The sequence below is a fragment of the Sorex fumeus genome, unplaced genomic scaffold, assembly GCF_029834395.1.
Source record: "Sorex fumeus unplaced genomic scaffold, SorFum_2.1 ptg000086l, whole genome shotgun sequence".
NCBI lineage: Eukaryota > Metazoa > Chordata > Mammalia > Eulipotyphla > Soricidae > Sorex > Sorex fumeus.
In genome coordinates, this window is record NW_026606143.1 from 3,501,229 (window position 1) to 3,524,773 (window position 23,545).

The 23,545-nt window shown below is 41.5% G+C and overlaps 1 protein-coding gene across 1 annotated transcript in view; it reads left to right on the top strand.

Moving 5' to 3' along the window:
* MAOB (monoamine oxidase B) overlaps nucleotides 1–23,545 on the top strand; it is a 208,085-nt gene that overhangs the window by 123,936 nt on the left and 60,604 nt on the right. Inside the window, exons 4-5 of the mRNA XM_056131148.1 lie at nucleotides 20,284–20,388; nucleotides 22,141–22,232. Coding sequence (XP_055987123.1) covers nucleotides 20,284–20,388; nucleotides 22,141–22,232 — 197 coding nt within the window. The remainder of the gene's footprint in view (nucleotides 1–20,283; nucleotides 20,389–22,140; nucleotides 22,233–23,545) is intronic.

The following is a 23,545-nucleotide window of genomic DNA, read 5'->3' on the forward strand; positions in this document are numbered from 1 at the left end:
CCACAATGATCTTGTAGAAGGTGTGGTCTTCTTTATAGAACTTCTCTAGCTCCATGTAGAACTTCTCGATTTCTCTTTCATCATAATGAGATGTTGGTGCGTAGACAACGAAGATAGAAACTGCAGGCAGTGAGCCACATCTATTCAAATGTAAACGTCCTATTCGGGTTGTTAGGCATTCGAATGAATCAATGCTCTTGGCCAAGTTTGTGTTGACAAGGACACCGACGCATCCAACACCTCTTTTATCGCATGTTCCGAGGAACAATTCTTCTCCAGTGTCGAAAACGGCACGGTGAGATTCGTGCCTTCTTGTCTCCGTCAGACCAATGATGTCGTACTTGATCATTTGCGCTTGTACCATCAGATCCTCGATGGATGCATCTGATGCTAGCGTATGTGCATTGAAAGGACAGACGATCATTTTTGTCTTCCTTCGTTGTGGCAGCCTAGGTCAGCCTTGAGATTTTGTCGGCCTCTCCTTTCTCATCCTTCTCAGTGCTGCCATGTCGGTGAAGCCTTCAGGGTCAGGTGAATGAGACCAGTTGTAGTTACTGGTTTTGGCATATCGAATGCACAACGGATAGCTTGCCAGGCTCTTCCGTGCGGGCGGAATACTCTCGGTAGCTTGCCAGTCTTTCCGAGAGGGATAGAGGCTTTTGGGGCGACCTCTAATCACCCTTGTAGGTGTTACCATATTTGAACCCTATCAAATATGGTATGACAATTCCGGAAGATGGATATTTAGTGTCTTATGGTGTGTCGCGCGGCCGCTTTGCGGCCGCGCAGGTCCGGAAGGCATCCTGGAGTGTGGCGACGGCTGGGTAGTGGAAGTAGTGTCGAGAGTGGAAGTCTGCCAGTGGGGTATTTATCTGGGTAGGGTGGGTCTCCTGTGCGCAATTTGATCCCTGGGTAGTTGATGGAAGCAGACAGGGCAGGGTAGGGTGGGGCTCCTGATTAGAATCCTTTTGTCACCTGTGGTGGTGGGAGCAAGCAGAGAAGCTCTGTCCCTGGGTCCGCCGAGCCTGGAGTCCAAGGTCTCAGAGAGTTCCGCTTATCTTGTTCTGTGGGTCTTCAGTCATGCGTGAGTCTCGGCCAGAGCTGCCACGCGGGTCCAGAAAGCGTCCTGGAGTGTGGCGACGGCTGGGTAGTGGAAGTAGTGTTAACAATTTTTAAAATAACTTTTATACATGAAGCTATTGAACTAGAGCAATAGCACAGCGGGTAGGATGTTTGCCTTGTACGCGGCCGACCGGGGTTCAATTCCTTCGTCCATCTCCTATTGGAGAGCCCAGAAATCTACCAAGTATCCTGCCCACATGGCAGAGCCTGGCAAGCTCCCCATATCATATTCAAGATGTCAAAAACAGTAACAAGTCTCACAATGTAGACATTACTGGTGCCCACTCGAGCAAATTGATGAACAACGGGATGACAGTACTACGGTGCTATATGAAGTTATTAAAATAGCAGTAGTGTTACTTCTATTAGAAATATACTGCTGTGGAAAACATAAACCTAATAATTTGTATCTAAATGGATACCATAACTGCTTTAGGAAGCTTAACAGGTTCCAGGCTTGGCAGAACCCCCTCCTTAATATCTGGACCATCTCCAAGTTCATCCACAACTTTTATCAGAGTCTCCTCCTGTTCATTATTTTCCACTTCAGAAAAGTTAAAAATAACAGTTGTTAATTTAAGGAGACATAACATATAAATAAATTATAATATTCATTCCTTTCAGTACTATGAAGCAAAAGCCTGAAGGATATTTTGCTAATAAAAAGTTATACACACACACACACACACATATATATATATATATATATATATATATATATATATATATAAAACCCAAGTTACATATTGCAGGAGTGACCAGATAGAGGGAAACATGTTTTTCAAGTATTACCCTTGCCTTTCTACAAGCTGCTTTAACTCTTTCCTTTCTACTTATCTGCTATTTTACTTATACTGAATCTGTGGTTTGTTTCAATCTATGAGTTTTAGGCAAAAAATATCTCTTACAGTATTTAGTGTGTGTATTATATGTGTTTCAAATGCAGCCGTGCGACATCTTATTATCTCATTCTTACTTTGGACAACCTGGCAGGCTACCGAATGTAAACTGCCCACATGGCAGAGTTTGGCAAACTTCCCGTGGTGTACCCAATCAAGCACCTCTATGATTGTGCGAGGAATGCCAAGAGAGAGATAACCACAAAAAAGAATGCCAAGAGAGAGATAACCACAAAAAACCACCTTTCTTCGAACACTTTTGAACTTATTTGCCAACGTGGCTTGGCACATGCCTCAGGCAACCACAAGCGAACGTCCAAGCTGGCAAAACAATGCAGAGAAGCGATCAAGGATGACCTCAAAGGCAGGAGAGCAGCAGTGCTGGTAGATGCGGCAGAAGCCAGGAAAAGCATTCATAATGCCCTCCTGTCCTTCACCAACTACAAGACCAAGATGACTGTCCTCCGACATCCTGATGGATCTATCATATCTTCCAGAAGGGCAATGGAGAAGATTATTCATGACTTCTACTCAGAACTCTTTAATAGCCACGTCTACTTGCCCACATACCAAATTCCGCATGATGGATATGTCGTTCCCAATGTTCTCCCTTCCGAAATTCAACACACCATCTCATCGGTAAAGAAACAAAGAGCACCCGCCCCAGACAAGGTCAGACCTGAAAACCTGAAGAATGTACCATCAGTACTCATCAATACTCTGGCTCGGCTCTTCACACGCTACCTGTCTGAATGTAAGGTTCCATCCCAATGGAAAACCAGCAAGACTATACTACTATACAAGAAGGAAGACATCCACGACATTGGCAACTATCACCCAATCTGCCTATTGACTGTCATCTAAAAACTGTTTACTTGAGTCATCCTGAATAGGACTGGCAGAACACTAGATGAAGGACAACCATGTGAACAAGCCAGGTTCCAAAAAGGATTCAGTACCATCGACCATATCCACATGATAACTAAGCTCATTGAGGTTTCTCAGGAGTTCAAGATGCCGCTCTGTCTAACATTCTTTGATTTAAAGAAGGCCTTTGATTCTCTTGAGACAGAAGCGGTCACTGAAGCCCTAGCCAATCAGGGCATACAAACTCAATACATCAGGATCCTCCATGAGCTCTATTACGGATTCACTACCCAGGATCTCACCATTCTACAAAGTAATAATCATCCATGTCAAGAGAGGGGTTCGGCGGCGTGATACCATTTCATCAAAACTCTTCACTGCCACCCTCGAGAACATCATGCGATGACTGGAATGGGAAGGAATGCGAGTGAAGATAGATGGTTGGCAACTACACCACCTCCACTTTGCTGGTGACATCGTTCTAATAACACCAAACATCAGCCAAGCGGCACAAATGCTGACCAACTTCGACTGTGAGTGTGGAAAGGTCGAATTACAACTGAATCTCAAAAAGACAATGTTCATGAGAAACAGTTTTTCCTGATGCTCCATTCACTCTCAACGGAACCACCATCTCCGAATGCAACAGTTATATATACCTAGGTCAAGAAATCAACATGATGAATCACCTGGCTCCTGAGTTACGCAGGAGAAAGAGAGTGGCTTGGAATTCCTTTAAGAGCGTTGAAGAAATAACTAAGAAGACAATGAACCTCCAGCTCTGAGCACATCTCTTCGATTCCACTGTTCTTCCTGCATTAATATATGCCTCAGAGACTTGGGCCCTACAAAACAGGATTAGAACGCTATTCGGGTCTCTCAAAGAGGAACTGAAAGAGCTATGCTTGGAGTATCATGCTTCACTCAAATGAGAGATAGAATCCGGAGTTCTGATCTCCGTCAACGCTCAAGAATCAGGGACGCTGTTTCATTTGCCAAGGCATCAAAAATCAGATGGGCTGGACACGTAATTAGGTTTACAGATGACCACTGGACTGGAGCCATAACTGACTGGATTCCACGGGACGTCAAAAGATCGCATGGACGTCCACCTACAAGATGGTCAGACTTCTTCGTCAAGACTCTGAATGATCAGTTTGAGGCTCTGCATGTTGCTATAATAGGCAGATGCCACTGAGCTACGCTAGTACGTAGGGATGAATGGAGACATTGTTGGAACCCGCTCGAGTAAATTGATGAATAACGGGGTATCAAGTGATCAACTGATGTCATATATGTAATATTACATATATTACTTGGCGTGAGTAGGCACTAATAAAATGTGTTGCAAGTTTGTCTTAAAAATACATGTGGGGGGCTGGAGCACAGCAGGTAGGGCATTTGCCTTGCACACAGTCAATCCGGGTTCAATTTCCAGCATCCCATATGGTCCCCCGAGCACCACCAGGAGTTATTCCTCGGTGCAGAGCCAGGAGTAACCCCTGTGCATCACTGGGTTTGACCCAAAAAGAAAACAAACAAACAAACAAAAATACATGTGGGGGGCCAGAGAGACAGTACAGCAAGTAGGGCATTTGTCATGCATGTTGCCGACCCAGATTTGATCCCTAGCATCCCATATGGCCTCCTGAGCAATGCCAGGAGTAATTCCTGAGTGCAGAACCAGGAGTTCTCACCCCTGAGCATATCCAGGTGTGACCCAAATTCATTAATAAATTAAAAATATATGTCGATGTCAGTAAAATGGCAGAAAATGGAAGACCAGGAATCTCCAAACTCTAATGGTCCCATAGGAAAATCAGCCATGGGCAGAAAGTTCTGAACAAATCCTAAAAGAGCTCTGGAAACTAAGACTTACATGCAATTGTCACATCAATAAAAAAAAACAATTTTTAAAAAAAGATAGGAAAGTTTTATGACAATTGTACTTGCACTTGCCTCACTTCCTCCCCAGAGCGATTATTTGAGATGAACTTCTGTTTCTTTATACTTTTTAGTGGATCACCATAATATATTATATACAAATATATCTTCACCAACCAGACCCACCAGACACTTTTATTCCCTTCTCCTTTCACCTTCATTATCAGAGAATCCTTCAACATCAATTTCCTCAGAAGAGTAAACATCCAGAATCTCAGCTGATGCATCTTGCAGGTTAGGTTGTTCATCACTGTATTGCTGATTCTAGAAGTATGAATGTTTGTACAAACCTAAATATAAATATACACAGAACTCAATATATGTAAATAGATATATGTACTATAGAGAGATATATAATAGTAAGTCTGAAAGTTTTTCAACAGAAATTTATATATTGTTAAATTCACAGAGAACCAACTCTGAGTGAAATGTTACCTTTAAGACTTTGGGGGTTTTGTCGCGATCACGCCCTGTGGTGTTCAGAACTTATTCATGACTGTACTCTCAAAGATTACTCCTGGGGAGGAGGCAGCCCAAATCAGTCTACCTGCTGATCTCTCTCTCACTCTCCTCCATCCCTCTTCTCTCCCTTCATATATATATATATATATATATATATATATATATATATATCTTTCTCTTGTGAAACTATTTTAATTCATAATGGATGAATGCATGTAATAAATTATCAACGCAAATGAAATCATATAGCAAAATATGGGCATTTAAGTTAGAAACACATCTATGCAACATCATAAGTAAACTTTCTGCATCAGTTTTCTTTATGAGTTCCTACTATCACTTTCTATCATTGTCAATGAGCTGTATCAACACTAGTTCAGCAATTTTAGAAAAAACAAACTTTGGAAATATAAAATATCAAATGCTGACCACTCACAGTCTTACAATCAGTTAGTTGGGGCATCTCCAGTTTTTTTGTCTTCTTGGACACTGGACTGGTAACAGCATACCCACTCGTATTTCCTACTAAAAACAAATCACTATAATTTAGACACTGCATCTATAAAAAGGATAACTACACAAACAGTATATCCCAAGTACTGTTCAAAGTACACCAGATACACCCTGGCATGGAAGAGGGAAGTAAAGGGTGAAGTGCCAAGTATCAAAATGGGAGGTCTATTGCACCCTATCCTTTAGCGTTATCTATTGCCCTCCCCTATTTACTTTATTTAGAAAGTATTTTCAGCTAGTAAAACTGCCCATGGTTTCAAATAACATGAAGTGTCCAAAGGTATCAAACAGACACAAATTGTTGTGCAATGCAAAAGATGGTGCATTGGGTTTGGCGAGGTGGCTTAAAGATGTAGAGTATATGATTCCCACATTCCATTCCCAGTCCTCAGCAACACATGGTCCCCCAAGCAGTGCCAAGGGTGTCCTGGCTTTACCAGAGTCACCACAAACATCAAAGTGTTGTGGCCCTCAAAACCAAAAACAGTGGACTTCCCCGACAGAATTTCTTTTTATAAATTTGATGCATTGTGAAAACAGAGTTAGAACTTTAGTAAATGCTGCTTTCATCAAAGTAGGTTCATTGTCCTTCACACCTCTAAAATTTAAAGCAGATGGACCATCTGTAGGGCATCATGCCTATCATGGAGGTCACTTTAACAGGTTCTGTTACAACGCTGCAACTGCTGGAAGCATTTAGAACCCTTCAGTGGTCTCCATCCCATGTTTCTGGCACCTCCCTTTTAACTCTTGTTCTTCCACAATTTGAGACTGAGATGCCCCAACCAGCATCAGTCCACTATAATCCTTCTATCTTCTGACCTCCCTTATGTTGCCCCCATACCTTAAATAATAAGCCCCTGACTTGTCCCACTTCAGCCACTTCTGCCTATAAGTAATGTTTCCCAGACTCCTCCTATTGTTCTCTGCCTCCCGCCAAACAACCACAAATAATGCTCCCCAGATCCTCCCACCTCCCCTAGAACTCCTTCCTGTTCCACCCAGCCACCCCCTCCATGAATCCCCATTTTAATGTCCCACTATTGTTCCATTTCCTTTAACCCCATCCCCTTCGGCCACCACCCCCCAACTTCAAATAAACGCCCTCTAGGGATGCCCCTGTCACTCTGGCTGCCCCTCACCCCTGCCTGCTTCCCTTGTCCCGGTTCCATGAGGTCAAGGAGGGCATCAAGGCATTCATAACTAAGACTAAGACTACGACTACTACCACGACGACCTCGAGGCCTTTTCACACGCCAGACAGCGCTGCCCTACAGGTTCCTCTGTGGCGCTGCTACCACCCCTCCTCACACTTTCCCCACACTCCATCCCCTAGACAGACTAGTCTGGGGGCTTACCTGCTGAATTTCAGCTGGTGAGGAAGCACGAAAGCAGAGAACGGCCAAAAAAACACGACCTCCTCGGACACAGGACTCGGCACCAAGGAAAAGCTTAAACGCATGCACTGTCCGCTGTTCCTGTATGTCTTTGCCTGAGCAGGTCATGCGCAGAAGACGCCACGCTGCCCCCCCAAACTGGAAGTTAAGGTCAGGTCCTCCATGATTAAAATGGCTTTTAAGCACTTTATTGCCCCTGAGAGTTTCCTTTGCTCAGAAAGTGTGAGGGCAAATCAGCCACAGCTTATTTGGAAGGAAGTGTCTCAGAAAAATTCACTGTGACAAAAATATAACTTAACGTTCCTGAGAGATAGCCTGACCTGTGGAAGTCCCGAATTACTATGCCCAGCCGTTAGGTGGCCCCCAGCACTGCTGTACTTTAGCAACGCCATAATGCCCGGTGCACAGGCAAGTGTCGAACCATCTGACCCACGCATGGGACAGCCTGGATATCCGGGGCAGCACTTGGGAGGCGCCCAGATGAGTTTAAAAGACAAGGGGCTGTGAAGCAACTCAGGAAACTAGAGCCATCATGCTTTACATGGCAGAGTTGGTTTGATACTGGCACAGTTTGGTCCCCGTGGCACTTCACCAAAGCATCATAGGCACCATATTAACCCCCCCAAAAAAAGAAATTAAGAATAATATTAGACGATTTTTTTTATTTATTGGGGGAATCGTGGCGGCTGGTGCTACATCTGGCAGTGTTCAGGGTTTTCTCCTCAGTCTAATTCAGGTGCTCCTATGTGGTCCGGGGAATCAAACCCAGGTCAGTTGCGTGAAACTTAGCACTTTACCAGCTGCGCTATCTCTCCGGCCCAATATCAGGACGTTAACTGCTATTGAGGCTAATAAAATGCCTGTTTTACACATTTTTGTTAATTTTACTTCTTTAGTCATTCTTACGCTGACATCACCCACCTGAATAAAACTGACACAAAAATTTTTGTAACATTACTGTACGTTCAAATTGTGTCCACATTGCAAAGAACCGTGGCTGATTCACCTTTAAGTGTTGAATCTTATGTCTTTCACAGATTTGAAATGGCTGTTTTATTATTCATTACATTTTTCGCATTTAACTCTCCTTTTAATTTTGTCATATTAAGTTGCCTGTAATTGTATCACTAACAATTCTATTGTAATGGTTGTAGCTGTACTTTAATTACTTTGAAATATTAACACTTGTTCATATGATAGTGTTGCTGACAGATTACAAAAATACTGCTGTTACCGTCTGCCTCTCCCTCCAGTTTTGCAATCAGAAGATAAAGTGCTCTCAGTGCTTAGAAATGTGAAAATATGGAGAGGGGAAAATTTTCTGAGTTTGGAAAAATGCTCAAATGGATGGAGTTCATTGCATGTGGGGGCCCCTAGTTCGAACCTTATACCACGTAGTTCCCTCCCAAATAAATAAAAAATTCAAAGTTATACTATTGAGTTGTGGAGAGTGGTCCCAGCATGGCCGTGGCTGGCTCCGAAGGTCCTCAGCTCCTGGGACTCTGCTCGGGACGGGGGGGGGGGGGGGAGAAACTCAACCCTCCCCCTCCAAGGGGCCCTGGTGAGGACAGCCAGGCACCGGGGCAGGAGACTCTGCACTGTTCTCCTCCGGGAGCTGGGTTTTATAGTCTCTGCGTCTTGGCCGTTGATGCCTGGGTGAACCCACATGCCTGGGTTCTTCTGCCAGTTCTTTCATGCCAGTTCTTTCATGTACTCTCCACATGTCCGGACGGGCCTCATGCATGAAAGAACTGGCAGAGGAACCCAGGCATGCGGGTCCCAGAGCTGAGGTCTCCAAGCTTACTCGGATTGGGACTGGGCCTTCTCCACTCAGACCCCCCCATCTTCCAGTAGGTAGGCGTCACACCCACCAGCTGCCGCCAGTGCCAGGTTGGTCCCATCAATGGCCAAGATGCAAAGACTATAAAACCCAGCTCCTGGAAGCACGCAGCCGCATTTGCGGCTGCGCGACATCTTATTATCTTATTTTTCCTTTGGAGAACCTGGCAGGCTACCAAAAGTATCCTGCCCGCACGGCAGAGTCTGGCAAACTTTCCGTGTCATACTCGATATGCCAAATACCAGTAACAATAATGGGCCTCATTCTCCTAATTCTGAAAGAGCATTGAAATGGCTCTTTTAAAATCTCAGGGCTAGGAAGAAGGAGACGTTATTGGTGCCTGCTCTAGGAAATCAACGAACAACAGGATGATCGTGATTGTGATCGTGACGATTGAGTTGATAACAAATACTTACTGTGAACGTACTTTGTCAGTAATCTACACCAATAAGCCCTAGCCATGCAAAGATTATAATTACAGTGGTAGTAACAACATTTATTGAATACTTTCAATATGCCAGCCATTCACAAAGTTATCTAAAAGAATTTATTCATCTCATCTTCTCAATATAGCTATGAGGTAGTTACTGTTAATCTATTTTACTATATTATTATTATTATCATTATCATTATTAGGTTTGGGGTCACAACCAGCAATGCTCAGGACTTATTCCTGGTTTTGTGCTCAGGTATCACTCCTGGTGAGTTCGGGGGCTATATGGAGTGCTGAGGATCAAACCTTGGTTTAATATGTGCAAGGCAAGTGTCCTACCCATTGTATTATTGCTCCGGTCCCTATTCTATTTTAAACAAAAGCAAACAGAGGCCCAGCTAAACAGAGAGACTAAGAAACTTAACATAGCCAATGAGTTACAGAGTCACGACTTGACTCTAGAGCTCATTAAAGACTAACAGGTGGCACAGAAAGGAAATTTCATGAATCAATTACAGTGAAGTTGCAGGTAAAAAAATTAACAGTGAGCCCAGGAGCAACGAGGCCAACTAACCCAGTTGGTTAGAATAATCTGGACTTTCTAGAGGAAATTAAAAGTCAAAGATGTTGACTAGGAATGAATGGGAAAGACCTGAGGCCTAAGCAGACGAGGAATTTGTTTGCTCTGTACCAATTACTTGGGTACTGCAGAACTGAAATGGGAGCCATGTGTCTTCTATAGAAAATTATCCCAGGGATCAACTCAGAAGTTTCTACTTAGTAAATTGCGTGTGCTGATGGAGGCATGAGCAGAAGTTTTTTTAAATGCCAGTGTGAGGGGCTGCAGAGACAGTACAGTGGTTAAGGCCATGCTTTGCAAGCAGCTTGCTGTGGTTTGATCCCCAGCACTATATGGTCTCTGGAACATCACTAGGGTCGCCCACCTAATTCTTTACACTGTAGGGCTTGGGCAGCACATCCCCAGGACCTCACATTGAACTATTTGCACTGTTTGGCTGAGAATTGTTGGAGGGACCTCTGGGCACCATTTGGGAGGACTCACCAAAAAAAAATCAGCATGAAAATTTTATGGTGTGGTAAATAGATTATGTTTAAATAAAGTTAATCTTGTTTTAAAAAACAAAACATCATGAACCTCCAGCCCTAAGTCACTTTCTAAATACAATTCTTTATATAAAAGTAACAAAGGATTGTTGTAGACATGATGGATTCTAAGGCTCGTGTAGAGATAATAAATGATGAGCCTGAAGAATTTTCTAGTGCCATAGGTGAAGGAATAGGTCAAAAAAACAAGAGGATGAGGACTGTTCTGGTGGAACTTCCAGTGGCCACAGGTGGAAGCAATTTGAGCAAAAACATTCAAATTTTATAACCCAAAATATAAAATTAAAAGTACATAAAATTTATATTTATTATATAAATAAGTAGCAGGGGTAAATGTGACAAATCTTCCTTAGAGACTAATTTTTTAAAATTTATTTTTGTCTTGTTTTTTTGGGCCACACCCACCAGTGCTCAGGCTTAATCCTGACACTGAGTTCAAGGATCACTCCTGATGGACTCGGTGGGCCATATAGGGCCCCAGGGATCAAACCCAGGTCAGATGCATGCAAGTCGAATGCCCTGTGCACTGTACTATTGCTCTGACCTTGAGACTAATTTCTTTTAATGTGTGAATATTCGGCCTCCAGGAAGCTAATTTACACCAGCTCCTCTTGATTATGGATTGAACTTAAGGACTCTTACAAAGAACAAGTTATGGAAAGGGGAAACAATAACTAAAAAAGGGACAAACCTGTTTGACACTATCATAACTAAGGGATAAAGGTTAATATTACCAATGATAAATCATGTACCCTCTGAGATAATGTTATGAGCAAGACACTTTGCCTCTGTTGTATTCTTTCCTCAAACTTACAAACTTCATGTGAAAAAAGAAAACAAAAAACTTTGGGCAGATTCATACTCAGGGACAGCTTACAAAATACCTGATCAAGGGGCCAGATAGATAGTATAGTAAGTATGGCATGTACTTAGTGCCTTGCACATAGCTGACCCGGGTTCAATCCCCAGCACATCATATAGTTCCCTGAGCACCACCTGGAGGGATTTCTGAGTGCAGAGCAGAAGTAAGTCCTGAGCACTGCCAGGTATGGCCCTGAAACAAACAAACAAAATACCTGACCAATATACTTCAAAATTGACTAGGTCATGAAAAATAGGTAAAGACAGAAATTCTCGTGGACCAGCACAACATGGAAATTTGATAGCTAAGTAGATATAATGCATTCATTAGTGTTTTATCCTGGACGTAAAAATTGCATTAGTTGACAAACATTTGAAGTCCAAATAAAGTCTCAAATTTCACAAATAGTTATCGGATTTTTGGCTACATCTGGAGTGTTCAGTGGCTATTCATGGCTCTTCAGGAATGACCCTTGAAACTACTCCTATACTACCTCTCTGGCTCCTGAAATATAATTATATACGTCAGTAACTTTTCAAAATTTAATTAAGAGCTATGGGGCTCCTCATGTGTTACTTCAACAATTTATCTGTAAACCTTCCACGGTCACGGTCACGGTCCTCCCATTGTTCATCGATTTGCTCGAGCGGACCCAGTAATATCTCCATCCTGAGACTTGTTGTTACTGTGTTTGGCATATCGAATACGTCACGGGTAGCTTGCCAGGCTCTGCCGTGCGGGCGAGATACAAGGCAAACACCCTATCCACTGTGCATGCAAGGCAAACGCCCTATCCTCTGTGCTGTCCTGGGCTGGAGTGATAGCACAGCGGTAGGGCGTTTGCCTTGCGCACAGCCAGCCTGGCCGAGCCAGATTTGATTGCTCCACCCCTCTCAGAGATCCTGGCAAGCTACTGAAAGTATTCAATATGCTAAACACAGTAACAAGAAGTCTCACAATGAAGATGTTACTGGGCCTGCTAGAGCAAATCTGTAAACCTAATATTTTAAAATAAAAGATAGAAAAATCTGTAAGCATTTGTTGGGATGTGCAGCAAATAGAACTCTAGACATTCATACTATAAGGTAAGAATGTCAAGTAGTCTAACCACTCTGAGAAACTATTAAACAAAAAAATGAACATTTACCCACTATACAGTTCAGTCCATTCCTAGGAATTTGCCTGAAAAATAATATGTACACAGAAAGAGCAGAACAAAAATTTTCATAGCAGTTTTTATTCACAATAAATCAAAACTAAAAAACATAAGCAGGTAAAAGGATAAACAAACCAACATATATGTGTGTGTATGTATCCATGCTGCAAATGGAATAATACTCAGTAGTTAAAAGGAACAGACTAAAGCATGGACATATTTCCACAACATCATGCTGAGCAAAAGAGCCAGAGATAAAAATGGTTTCATGTAGACTATATGGGCCATTTTTACTTGAGCCACACTCTGCAGTGCTCAGGCCAGCAGTGCACAATAACCATTAGGGCAACACCAACTAGAACTCAGGAGTCAGTGTTAGGGATCAAACTCAAGGTCCCATGCATTCAGGCATGTCCTCCTATCACTTAAGCCATCTCCCTGGCCCATACTTCCACATTTTGTTTTTTTTTTAATTTTTTCATTTCATTTTTAATTTTTTAATTAAAGAACTATGATTTACTGTAAATTCACAAAGTAATCCGCGGGGCTGCTGCCTGTGCGTGTGCCTTTGATGGTCCTGAGACACCTCCCCGTCTCCCCACCTCCACAGGGCTCCCCAACAGAGACACAGAGGCGGGGAGATGGGGAGGTTGGGGACTGCATTCTGATGGTGAAAATGACCCGTTTAATGCAGAGTTGCTAACATACTTATAGAACATCTGAAGGGGGATTGAGGTAAGGACAGGTGTGATTGGTCATTTACAGAGAAAAACATTTGGCAGAGGAAATTCTCTTGGGGAGATCAACTCGAGAAGACACTGTCTCCCAGGGACATCTACATTGCTTTTATCTTTCTTTCTAGTTGTATTAATTATCAATACTTCCAGTTGTTTGCATAAACACAGTAAGAGACAAAGATCCCAAAACTTAGTTCTCTGGGCTGAGAGCAAGCAAGTCTCTTAACCCTTAGTTCTCTGGGCTATAAGAGCAAGCAAGGATTTTACCGTAAATCCCAGACTAAGTCCTCAGGCCAATTCAGCTTGTCCTTCCCCAGGGGGGTCCTGTTTCTTAGGTTTAAGTTTGCATCAAGACCATGCATTTATGGTTTCTAGAATAACCATTTTGATGCCCGGTAGCTTTGCCACTTGCCCCGGGTCCAAGCCAGTCCCACTGTGGGGCCTTCCTTTTGGGGTATTAGGAACTACAGAAACTGAAGCCTGAGTCAAGTAATTATGACCAAAGAATTATGCCCAAAAGCAGATACATTTCGGAGTCAGTCAACTCCCAAATATAGGAGCATAGCATTAATGGTCTTTCTTTGTTTAACCAAAGAACATTGCTCTATAGTAAAATATAAAAAATATAAAATATAAAATATAAAAAGGCTATAGGGGAAATAGGAAAGCAGGTACAAATATACAACACTTCAAATACAAAGCAGTGCAAATACAAGTTCAGAATTACCAGAAAGTTTTGGCCTACAAGTAATCAAGAATAACTTGTGGAACTGTGACAATGAGAGGTAAAATACAAGGGAAAGGTTAAAGATAAACTTTAACTAAGATAGGGATGCTAGCAAGGGCATGTTAAACTTCTCTGGGAGGAAGAAAAGGGGCAATTCACTGATGAAGCCTGAAGCACTTAGGGTTAATAGCCAACACAAAGGAAAGGTTGAAGATAGACTTTAACCAAATTAGGGATGTTAGCAAGGGCAAATTAAACTTCTCTAGGAGGAAGAAAGAGGCAATTCACAGGTGAAGCCTGAAACACTTAGGGTTGATATCCAGCAATTTACAAAATTTTTGATAGTTGAGTTTGAGGCATTTAATGTTTCAACATTAATCCCACCACTAGTGTCAACTTCTCTACAACGAGTGTTCCCATATTCCGTACCCACCCCAACCCCTAATCCATCCTCTCTTGTCAATTTAACAGACACATTATGAAGTTTCAGTGTTTGCAGTTTATATCTCATGTTTTCAGTGTTGTTGAGTCTGTGTTTTGGATATATTATTATACCATTCACCCATATTACCAGTATAACTGAAGTCCTATGCCTGTTTATCCATTAATTTTTATTCTCTTGCCCACCTCCCTGGATTTCTTGCCTTCTCTGGCCTTCTTCTCTCTAAACACTGGGGTCAAGGGTGATCTATACCTCCCCCTTTTCACTACAATACATTTCCACATCCAGTGTTCGATATATCACAGATAAGTGAGATCATCCTATATTTGTGTTTCTTCTTCTGCCTTACTTCGCTCAACGTGATATCTTCTACTTCCAACCATGCTTCAGCTAAGTGCATTATTTTATTGTTACTTGCAGCTGCACATTCCATTATATACGTTGGACACCTACGCTGATTCCATATCTTAGCTATTATACTGAGTGCAGCAATGAATAATGGAGTGCATATGTCCTTTTGAGAGAGTGCTTTTATGTCCTGGAGGTAGATACCCAAAAATAGAATTGCTGAGTCATATGGCAGTTCAATTCTAAGTTTATTGAGAAATCTTCATAATGTTTTGTTGAATGGTTTTTTTTTTCAAAATTTTTTTATTAGTGAAACACCATGAGGTACAGTTATAGACTTATAAATTTTTGTGCTTGGGTTTCAGTTATACAATGATCAAGTACCCATCCCTCCACCAGTGCCCATCCTCCACCACCACGGGTCCCAGCATCCCCCCACCACGGGTCCCCCCACCCCCCATCCTGCCCGTCCCACCCTGCCTCTGTGGCAGGGCATTCCCCCTTGTTCTCTCTCTCTTCTTTTGGGTACTGTGTTTTGCAAGAGAGGCATTGAGTGGCAATCATGTTTGGTCTATAGACTACTTTTAGCATGCTTCTCCCACCCTGGGACGGTCCTCACAACACCCTTTATTTGGTGCTCTCTTCTCTATCTGAGCTTCCTTTTCACCTAGCACGTGTGGCTGGCCTTCAAGTCATGGAGCAAAATTCCTGGTACTAATCTCAGCCATGTTGAATGGTTTTTAACGTTACATATTTTTCTCTTATATATACCCAATCTAAAAGTAAATATAAGTATTTGTTGATCATACTTCCATTTTTATATAAAAGAAATTCTAGAATAGGTGGTAGTCAACTGATAGTAAGAGAAAGTTGATCAAAGGTTGTTTGGGACTGATTAGGTGACAAGAATTGACTGGAAAAGGGTAAAAGAGGACATTGGGTTTTAATGAGGATATTTTATATTTGATTGTGCTAGTGGTTACAACTGTGCATACATAGATTAAGACAGCCAGCCATTTACGTTTAAGAATTTGCATCTTGTCAGAATTCCTTCACTGCCCTCTTACAGTCTACTCAATTAATCTGTTCCTAAAATGGCCAAAAGCAGCAGAATCTAATAACTGGTATATAGAACAGAGAATACCCTGGCAGTGAGACATGAGAAGTTGGGTATATGGAGGCCAACAGAGGTAAGGGGAGATGGAGGGTGGACCCTGAGACAATGGTGAGAAATGGATGCTCTGATGGTGGGTGTAGTGTTGAAATGTTAATTGTATGAAACACTACCATTGTCAATATTGTACAGTTGTAAATCATAGTGGCCAAAACAAAATTTAAATAAACAAAAAATGTAAAGGGGTATATTGTATGTAAATTATACCTTTACAAATGTGGTCAACAAATGTTATGTGAAACAAATGAAAAATAAAAATAAATGTGATGTGGGCAGGAGAGATAGTTCAAGAGGCTGGAGCACATGATTTACAGGCAGAAGGCCTAGGTATGATCATTGGTACTACATGATCCTCTTGACATTACCAGGAACAGCTCCCAAACACTGAGCCACAGTAGCCCCTGAGCGCTGCTGGATGTGGCCAAAATAAACAAACAAACAAACAAAGTGTGATGGTTAATTTTATGTATCAAATTTCCTAAGTCACAGTACCCATACGTGATTAAATACTATTCTAGGAGCATGGGAGAGCACTCAGAGGGGGTGGTGTATAAATATGACTTGCATGTGTGAGACCCTGAATTCAATCCCTAGAACCTAATGTTCCTCCAGCATTGTCAGTGTAGCCTGGTGGTTCCCCAGCAATACTAGGCCCAAGAATTGTGAGTAGCCAAGCCTACAACAAGCATCATCCTCAATGGGGAAAAACTGAGAGCCTTCCCCCTAAGATCAGGGACGAGACAAGGATGCCCACTCTCTCCACTACTGTTCAATATAGTACTGGAAGTACTTGCAATAGCGATTAGACAAGAAAAAGATATTAAGGGCATCCAAGTAGGAAAGGAAGAAATCAAGCTCTAACTATTCGCAGATGATATGATATTATACTTAGAGAACCCTAAAACCTCTACCAAGAAACTCCTAGAAACGATAGACTTGTATAGTAAAGTTGCAGGCTATAAAATCAATACCCAAAAGTCCATGGCTTTCCTATACACAAATAGTGAGAGAGAAGAAAATGACATGAAGAAAACAATCCCATTCACAATTGTACACCAGAAAATCAAGTACCTAGGAATTAGCTTAACTAAGGAAGGGAATGACCTGTACAAAGAAAACTACAAAACGCTTCTTCTTGAAATAAAAGAGGACGCAAGGAAATGGAAAAATATCCCCTGCTCATGGATCGGGAGAATTAATATTGTCAAAATGGCAATACTTCCCAAAGCACTGTACAAATTCAATGCAATCCCTATAAGGATACCCATGACATTCTTCAAAGAAATGGAGAAAACACTCCCGAAATTTATATGGAACAATAAGACCCCTCGAATAGCTAAAGCATTTTTTGGGAAAAAGAAAATGGGAGGAATTAACTTCCCGAACCTCAAACACTACAACAAAGCAGTAATAATTAAAACAGCGTGGTACTGGAACAAAGGCAGAGCTGGAGACCAATAGAACAGGGTTGAATATACTGACATCTCCCCTCAAACTTATGATCATCTAATCTTTGATAAAGGGGCAAGAAATGCGAAGTGGAGTAAGGAAAGCCTTTTTAACAAATGGTGCTGGCAAAACTGGACGACTACATGCAAAAAACTGGGCTTAGATCTCTGCCTAACACCATGTACAAAAGTAAGATCAAAATGGATCAAAGACCTCAACATCAGACCAGAATTCATAAGGTACATTGAAGTCAAAGTTGGCAAAACCCTCCATGACATTGAAGCTAGTGGTATCTTCAAAGATGTCAAACACTGGCCAAGCAAGTGAAAACAGAGATAGACAAATGGGACTATCTTAAACTAAGAAGCTTCTGCACCTCCGAAGAAACAGTGACCAAAATACAAAGACAATCTACAGAATGGGAAAGTATATTCACCAAATACACATCAGGCAAGGGGTTGAGATCAAGGATATACAAGGTACTGGTTGAACTCCACAAGAAGAAAACATCCAACCACATCAAAAATGGGACAATGAAATGAACTGAAAGTTTCTCAAAGAAGAAATGAGAATGGCAAAACAGCACATGAGAAAATGCTCTACATCATTAATCATCAGGGAGATGCAGATCAAAACCACAATGAGATATCATTTCACACCATAGAGACTGGCTCGCATTCAAAAGAACAAAAGCAACCTGTGTCGGTGCGGATGTGGCGAGAAAGGGACCCTCCTTCACTGCTGGTGGGAATGCCGACTGGTTCAATCCTTTTGGAAAACAGGATGGACTACTCTCAAAAATTAGAAATTGAGCTCCCATTTGACCCAGCAATACTACTCCTCAGAATATACCCCGGAGAGGCCAAAAAGTATAGTCGAAGTGACATCTGCACTTGTTTGTTCATTGCAGCACTGTTTACAATAGCTAGAATATGGAAAAAACCTGAGTGCCCGAGAACAGATGACTGGTTAAAGAAACTTTGGTACATCTACACAATGGAGTACTATGTAGCAGTTAGAAAAACTGAAGTCATGAAATTTACATACAAGTGGTACTACATGGAAAATATTATGCTAAGCGAAATGAGTCAGAAAGAGAGGGACAGACATAGAAAGATTGCCTTCATCTGGGTAACATAAAGTAACAAAATAAGAGACTAACAGCCGAGAACAGCTGTGATAAATACCAGGTTGTTCGCTCCATGGCTTAGAGGCCTGCCGCACACTCTAGGGGTAAAGGCAGCTCAGATACAAAAGGGAGCACCAAATAAAGGGTGCTGGGACTATCTGCCCAGGATGGGAGATGCCTGCTGAAAGTAATCTATGGACCGAACATGATGGATGGGGCCTGGGGAAGTATTCAAAGGGTTGAAATGTGTCGTCTGCATATGTGAGTACAACATGTTCCTCTAAGCACCTTTGGGTATGCCTCTGAAATTACAGTAAACCAATTAGTAGACTGAATAAAACAGATTGCTCCTCAAAGTAGAAGGACGTCGTCCAATATTTTGAAAAATAAAAAAAATAAAATAAAATACTGAGGTCTCCCCAGAAAGAGGAAGATCTGGAAACAGATCTATAGGCTTACCCTAAAGATTTTGAGATTTTGGAGTTACCAGACCCTCATGTTTCCCCATAACTCATGCCTATACGTCTCCCAGACAGTACACACACACACACACACACACACACACACACACACACACACACTCTCTCTCTCTCTCTCTCTCGCTCTCTCTCTCTCTCTCCTTTCTCTAAAAAAATCTTGACTACTATAAGAGTATTTCTATCTAACCTAAAGTGATTTCTGAGTGTCCCTTAACTCAAGCCTCCCAGAGATGAACAATAAACATTTATTGTTATAACTTGAAGAAACATGTGCCCTCTATATCTTTTTAAAGGTGAGCCTGCTGTGTTGGGAGAATAAGATAGTTGTAAACAGGTAGCTGTAAACATAAGGAAAGACTTGAAGTTGTGTCTTCTGCCATGAAATTCCTGATCTTTAAAAATGTTTAATTAGCACGCTTGATTCCTTGTGAAAAGCTTGCTGAGACTTATTTTTTGGCTTTTCATATGGATTGTTTCATTCACATTATTGGTTTTTTACCCTCTTATAATTTATATAGTATTTATAGATAAAATGTTTACACCCATCAGGCTCACATGATCTCCCACTCTTAGATATTTGCAAGCATCATAGATAAATGAGACTACTTTAGGTAATGTCACTTCTATACCACCATTTAATTTTTATGTGATAAGGGTTTCAATTTCAGAGAGAAACATTTTGCTTCATTGGTTATGTCACAAAATTTGTTAATGTAACAGGAGTTTTTCTGGAATTACCTGTGCTGAAAAGCCTAGTATGCCTTACATGCACCCAATCTGGATTCAATCATCAGAACCAAATTAACCCCCACCCCGATCATCATTAGTTGTAGCGCTGAAGACAGCACTGCTAACTGTAGCATTGATGGTCTCCTAACACTGTTGGGGTGACCCTGGTGGTCCATGAAATCACAGGCACAAAACGACACCAGATTCTCAGTTCCTCAGAATGAACCACTGACCATGTTAGCTGAGAATCATCAGAAGTGGTTAGGGGTCTCCTGAGCACAACTTGGAAGACAGAAAATATGAAAGCATTTTAGTATGTAATATATGTGAATAACTAGTGTGATTTTGTAGACATTTATCTGTTTGACAGACTTAACTTCTTTTATGTGAAGCAAATGTTTTCTTTTAAAATATAATATTTTTTTAAAAATTCTTCTTGTATTTCACAGGGAAAATCCTACCCTTTTAGGGGACCATTCCCACCTATGTGGAATCCAATTACTATTCTGGATTACAACAACCTCTGGAGGACAATGGATGACATGGGAAGAGAGGTAAAATTTCCTAAAGCTTCTTTGACTACATTTGTGATATTTTTTAAAGTTTAGTCCTTAAAAGAAAAAAGCTGTGTATATGGGAAAATGGCCTGGGGGTCATTTGCAGGGACCCAGGTTTGATTTCTGGCAGCACATTCACCTCTCCATGTCCATCACCACTGAGTAAAGTTTTAAAGGCCCGCAAGTACTACCAGATGTGGTCCTTGTGGTTCCCAGTGCCACTGGGTCCAAGCAGCTCTAAATCAATATTAAGCCAGTTGCTGAGTATCCCCTGGAGTGATTTTTTTATTTATTTTATTTTTTATTAGTGAAACACCATGAGGTACAGTTGTAGATTTACAAATTTTGTGCTTGGGTTTCTATTATACAATGATCAAGTACTCATTCCTCCACCAGTGCCCATTTTCCACCACCATGGATCCCAGTATCCCTCCTACACCCATCCCCCCATCCCACCCTGCCTCTGTGGCAGGGCATTCCCTTTTGTTCTCTCTCTCCTTTTGTGTGTTGTGTTCTGCAAGAGAGGCATTGAGTGGCAATCATGTTCAGTCCATAGTCTACTTTCAACATGTATCTCCCCTCCTGGGAGGATCCTCCAAACACCCTTTATTTGGTGCTCTCTTCTCTATCTGAGCTGCCCTTTCCCCTAGAATGCCCGGCTGGCCTCTAAGCCATGGAGTAATCCTCCTGGTGCTGATCTCGGCTATTCTTGGGTATTAATCTCCTATTTTGTTACTTTATGTTCCCCAGATGAATGCAATCTTTAAACAAATATTTTTTAATTTTAATTAAGCCAGCTGCTGAGTATCCCCTGGAGTGATCTTTATCCCCCGACGAGAACCTATTGGGAGAAATCCCAACCCAAAATAAGATGCCATCATAATGACCTAGAATATTTTCTACTACACAGTGACTAGCAGTAAAGATTTGTGAAATTAATGGATGGGACTTTTTCTAATCTTTATAAAGAACAATGTATCTATATAACAGACTGGTGTTTGTATATTACTGATGAGGAAAGAAGATCATGTATCACTCAGTCTTCCTGAGATGCAGTTTCTTACTTCAAAAACCTTTAGACCTAATTCTGGACCTTTGAGTCACCACTGTAGCACTGTCCTCCCATTGTTCATCTATTTGCTCAAGCGGGCTCAGTAACGTCTCCATTGCGACACTTGTTACTGTGTTTGGCATATCAAATAAGTCATGGGGAGCTTGCCAGTCTTTGCTGTGCTGGCGAGATACTCTCAGTAGCTTGCCAGGCTCTCCGAGAGGGGTGGAAGAATCGAACCCGGGTCGGCCTTGTCGGCAGCGTGTAAGGCACACGTGCTACCCGTTCTGCTATCGCTCCACCCCTGTTCAAACCAATAGCCAATAAATAAATTCACACGAAGCTTCACCTGGAAGTCAAATTTAGAACTGATTTGGTGCAACTATCTAATTCTAGTTGAATCTATAATGTTCTTTCTTAATTAGCAGTTTAGTAATTAATGTGTAGAAACACCTCGATTACAACATAGCCTCCATTTATTTATTGTGTACAAAGTGTCATACATATATTGTATGGTGTAGGTGTCTATAATAGAAACACTACAAAGCCATCATTGATAGCATTAGTAAAAGTTACTAATGGGGAATTTATAAAACTCAAATTTTCTTTCTTTAAGTTAGTTTTTACGTACTATTGAAATAGTTATTTAAGTGGAAAAGAACACTTCCCCCTTTTAAAAAATCTTCTTCTAACTGTAGATTCCAAATGAAGCCCCATGGAAGGCACCCCATGCAGAAAAGTGGGACCGCATGACTATGAAGCAGTTACTGGACAACATCTGCTGGACTAAGTAAGACTACTGTTAGGCATAGGCATTTACTGAGAATGCTTCAGATTTATGTAGTAATGCTATTCAGCAAGTGTGGGATTACAGTAGCTGCTTTGTTTCTAAAACTGTCACATGCAGAATGATAAAAAATATTTTGGAACTAGGACTTGGGTAAAGACATCTACATACTAAATCTGCTTTTCAAAGAATGATTTTTGCATAACAAAGATGGTCTGATTCTCCATGTAGCACTGTAGCACTGTCCTCCCGTTGTTCACAGATTTGTTCAGGCGGGCACCAGTAATGTCTCACAACAAATTGTGAGACTTGTTGTTACTATTTTTTGGCATATCTAACACCTCACAGGGAGCTTGCCAGGCTTTGCTGTGCAGGTGAAATACTCTCGGTAGCTTGCCAGGCTCTCTGAGAGGGGCAGACGAATCGAACCTGGGTCAGCCATGTCAGCCGTGTGCAAGGCAAACGCCTTACCCACTGTGCTATCACTTCAGCCTCTGATTCTCCATAGCCCTCAGAATAGACTAGATTGCACCACTTTAAATGTTGGGCATGATCAAGGTGGTGTTAAAGTTGTATATGTGTATAAGAACTACATTATTTCTGATGTGTCCCATGTATCATTAATGTGTAATTATTTAGCTAGAGGATATTTCAATTAATATGTATTTTGAACTTAATGTAGAGAAAAGTGAAGATGATTGATCTTACTGAACATGCTCCAGTAGTTAGCTAGAACTGGTTTTCCAATATATTTTCTTTTTAAAAATGGTTGTTGTTTACAATAGTACCAGTATTTTTTTATTTTAATGAATCACTGTGAAATACAGTTACAGACTTATAAAGTTCCGTGATTATGCTTCAATCAATGTTCGAGTACCCATCCCTCTACCAGTGCCTATTCTCTACCACCATTCTTCCCATCCACCCCCACCTCTTCCCATCCCCTGCCTGTGTGGCAGACACATTCCCTTTTACTCTCTCTCTCCTTTTGGGTGTTATGATTTGCAAGATAGGTACTAAGTGGCCATCATATTTGGTCCATAGTTTACTTTCAGCACGTACCAGTATTTTTTAAATACTCGTGATGCTGCTACTCCATACCCACCACGAGAATACTAGGATCCCTCCACCATGATCTCAAGGTCTCTTCTTCTCTCCCTGCTCTAGCACCCTAAGATCACAGTTCTATTTGTCCTGTCTCAGGGTTTGTTTCCCTCAGGAATTGTCGAATCCCTTGTTTTGTTTCTTTATACTCCACATATGAGTACAATTATCTTGTGTTTATCCTTTTCTTTTTGACTCATTTCACTTAGCTT